The sequence below is a fragment of the Atta cephalotes genome (genome assembly GCF_000143395.1).
Source record: "Atta cephalotes unplaced genomic scaffold scaffold00047, whole genome shotgun sequence".
Lineage (NCBI taxonomy): Eukaryota > Metazoa > Arthropoda > Insecta > Hymenoptera > Formicidae > Atta > Atta cephalotes.
Genome location: NW_012130111.1, coordinates 497,815 through 500,556, shown reverse-complemented (window position 1 = coordinate 500,556; position 2,742 = coordinate 497,815). Strand labels below are relative to the sequence as shown.

Here is a 2,742-nt window from a genome sequence, read left to right as displayed (position 1 = left end):
ATATATATATATATATATATATATATATATATATATATAAATTTTCATAAAACAATAACGTTTTAATTAGACGTCTGAGTCTAATTCTAAGAATTTACGTTGTTTATTTATGTAAACTACTAGTCTGAATAGTACTGACTGACGAAATTGTGGATCAGAATGCAAAGTTTTTATATCAAGCAAACATGGTTAAAATATTGACAGTTCTGATACCGTATAATTAGACTTAAAAAATAGTAAAGATCTCAATTTAAATAATTGCTTTCGTTCTCGATATAAACTTTACCTCAGAGACATATATTAATGCGTATATTTTAATCTTAGAGAAGAATTTTCAAATCTATAAAAGAGGAAAATAATAATTGTTATATAACATGCGTTTAGTCAATAAAATACAGACTTTAGAATCCCCTTAACACATATTATTATATCGCAAAAGAGATGCAATTTCAAATAAAAGTATAATACTATCATTTACATACCAATATTAAATTTTTATTCCTTCTTTTTATCTTATCAAAATTCATATTTTTATAATAACACATTTTACTTAAAAAAGTAATTGAATGCAAAGTTGATTTTTGCTTATAATGTGATTGGTAATCACGCAACTAATTTCAGCTTATTAATATCATTTGAATTAATATCAATTTTATTAATTTACGTATTAATTTACGTATATTAGTTTACGTAATTATGAGATTAGCTATCTTAATATCATATTCTTAATATGCGAATTATTGGTCAATACTCCATGAAATTTATAAAAATACGTGCATGACATTAGGTCAAAATTTTCATCACTTATACAAACACATGTCCACACACATCCAGACACACAAACACACACATGTGTTATATTTTATATTATATAATGCTTTCTTAATCTTCTTTATATTTTAGATTCTGCGTCATTATGATTTATTATATTTATAACAAATGCAATTTTCCTCGTTTTTTTCTATCATATATGATATGTTTCTCTATTTTAATCCATCCTATTCTCCCGCCAATATTTTCCCGATCATATTTCATTTTCGTTTATATTCTATTATATTAATCCACTTATAAATGTATATGTCGTGTAAAGATATTGTAGAAAAATTGGAAAAGACCTAATATATTCAACAAGTCACTATTAACATGTTAAGTGCCGAGCCTATTTCGTTCAACTTTCCGTTTACACCACACAATACCGTCAACTGGAAAGATATGCGCTATGCGCGAACTAAAATAAATAAAAGAACGAGAAGCAAAGTGGTGCCGGACTAACAAATCATCAGTCACACAAAAGGCATAGTACAGTTTTGTTCTCTAAAGCAGATCTATCAAATATTTTAAAAAGTTTTTGAAACACACCATTGCACTGGCGTGGCATAAACGGAAAGTTCGGTGCCGGTTCGTAGGAAACAGCATGGCGTAAAACGTATTCAAACCACGCGTTTGATCTGAATTTCTTTGATATTTAACTCAGGTAGCTTTGAAGAGTTCTGACGATTATCAATCGTAACTTATTTACACTTTATTGTAACAATATTATACCAGACTCACGAACGACTTGATTCGCATCTTTGGAACTTACTAAAAGTCCCCATTATCAAAATCATAGACGATGTCACCGACAGAGAACTTTAGTATTCGACTTTGGTGGAACAGTAAAAATCATTTGATATCGTAAAGACATCGTCTCTGATCGTCGAATCAACTATATAATTAGTGATATTGGAAACCACCTACCGTTAATGGAACATGCACATGGAACTACTTTGAGTAGATGTCTTGTCATCACCATTCAATTTCCTGTCGTAACAGCCTTGAACGATGACGATACTGCAATCACGTAGCAAATGCTCATGCTGACAACGCGCACGTGCCAAAAGAGCGTCAAAGTTAAACTTCTGTTGAATGCGTCTGTATACGCACTTTCTTTTGCGAGCCGTTCCTTGACAAGGTCGGGCTGTGTGCCGAGAAGCCAGGATTATGAATGCCAAGAGGTTTGGGCTTCTTCAGAGAACTCCTAAGGGGCGAGGCTGTGCTAGTCACGCTACTGGAAGTCGCTACCGAAGCCGTCGATCCATTTCCGGCCCCACCGACATATGGCTTGCCGCTGGCGTCTGTCATCGAGATCGTGCCACCTGCAACTCAATAAGATTAATAACGCGATTATATTTTCTGTTCTTGATGCTGCTTGATTAAACAAACTTTTACTTTTTTTTATTTCTTTTATATTCGGAATATTATCAATGTAATCGAACTATTATCACAAGTACGTATATTTTATACTCATATAATACAAGCCTACATAACATAAGATGTTTTAAAGAAAATGAAGAATATCCTATATCCTAAGAATGTCCCTCGGTATGCTGTATGGGTATAGATATCTACACTAAAAAAAAATATAGTCAATTTTAATAAATATAGTCAATTAAATATTTATTGAATACTTGCCAACTAAATATTTATTAAATATAAAGATTTATTATTTGATATTTTTATTTTTTGATTATTTATTTATTTGATATTTATTTGATATTTATTTGATATAAGAAATGTTACTTTGATCTAACAATCTTTTTTTTACTAAACAAATATTTATTTACTGTAAGTAAAAGTTTAGTTGGCAATATTAAACTAAATATTTATTAAAATTGACTATATTTTTTTTTAGTGTATACAGAGGGACAAAGAAAGAAAGAGAGAGAGAGAGAGAGAGAGAGAGAGAGAGAGAGAGAGAGAGAG

At 30.5% G+C, this 2,742-nt stretch overlaps 1 protein-coding gene across 1 annotated transcript in view; it reads right to left on the bottom strand.

Annotated features, from left to right (window-relative positions):
- Positions 1 to 1,890: 1,890 nt before the first annotated feature.
- Positions 1,891 to 2,742, bottom strand: part of LOC105622595 — a 35,406-nt gene continuing 34,554 nt past the window's right edge. The window contains exon 5 of the mRNA XM_012204012.1: positions 1,891 to 2,135. Coding sequence (XP_012059402.1) covers positions 1,891 to 2,135 — 245 coding nt within the window. The remainder of the gene's footprint in view (positions 2,136 to 2,742) is intronic.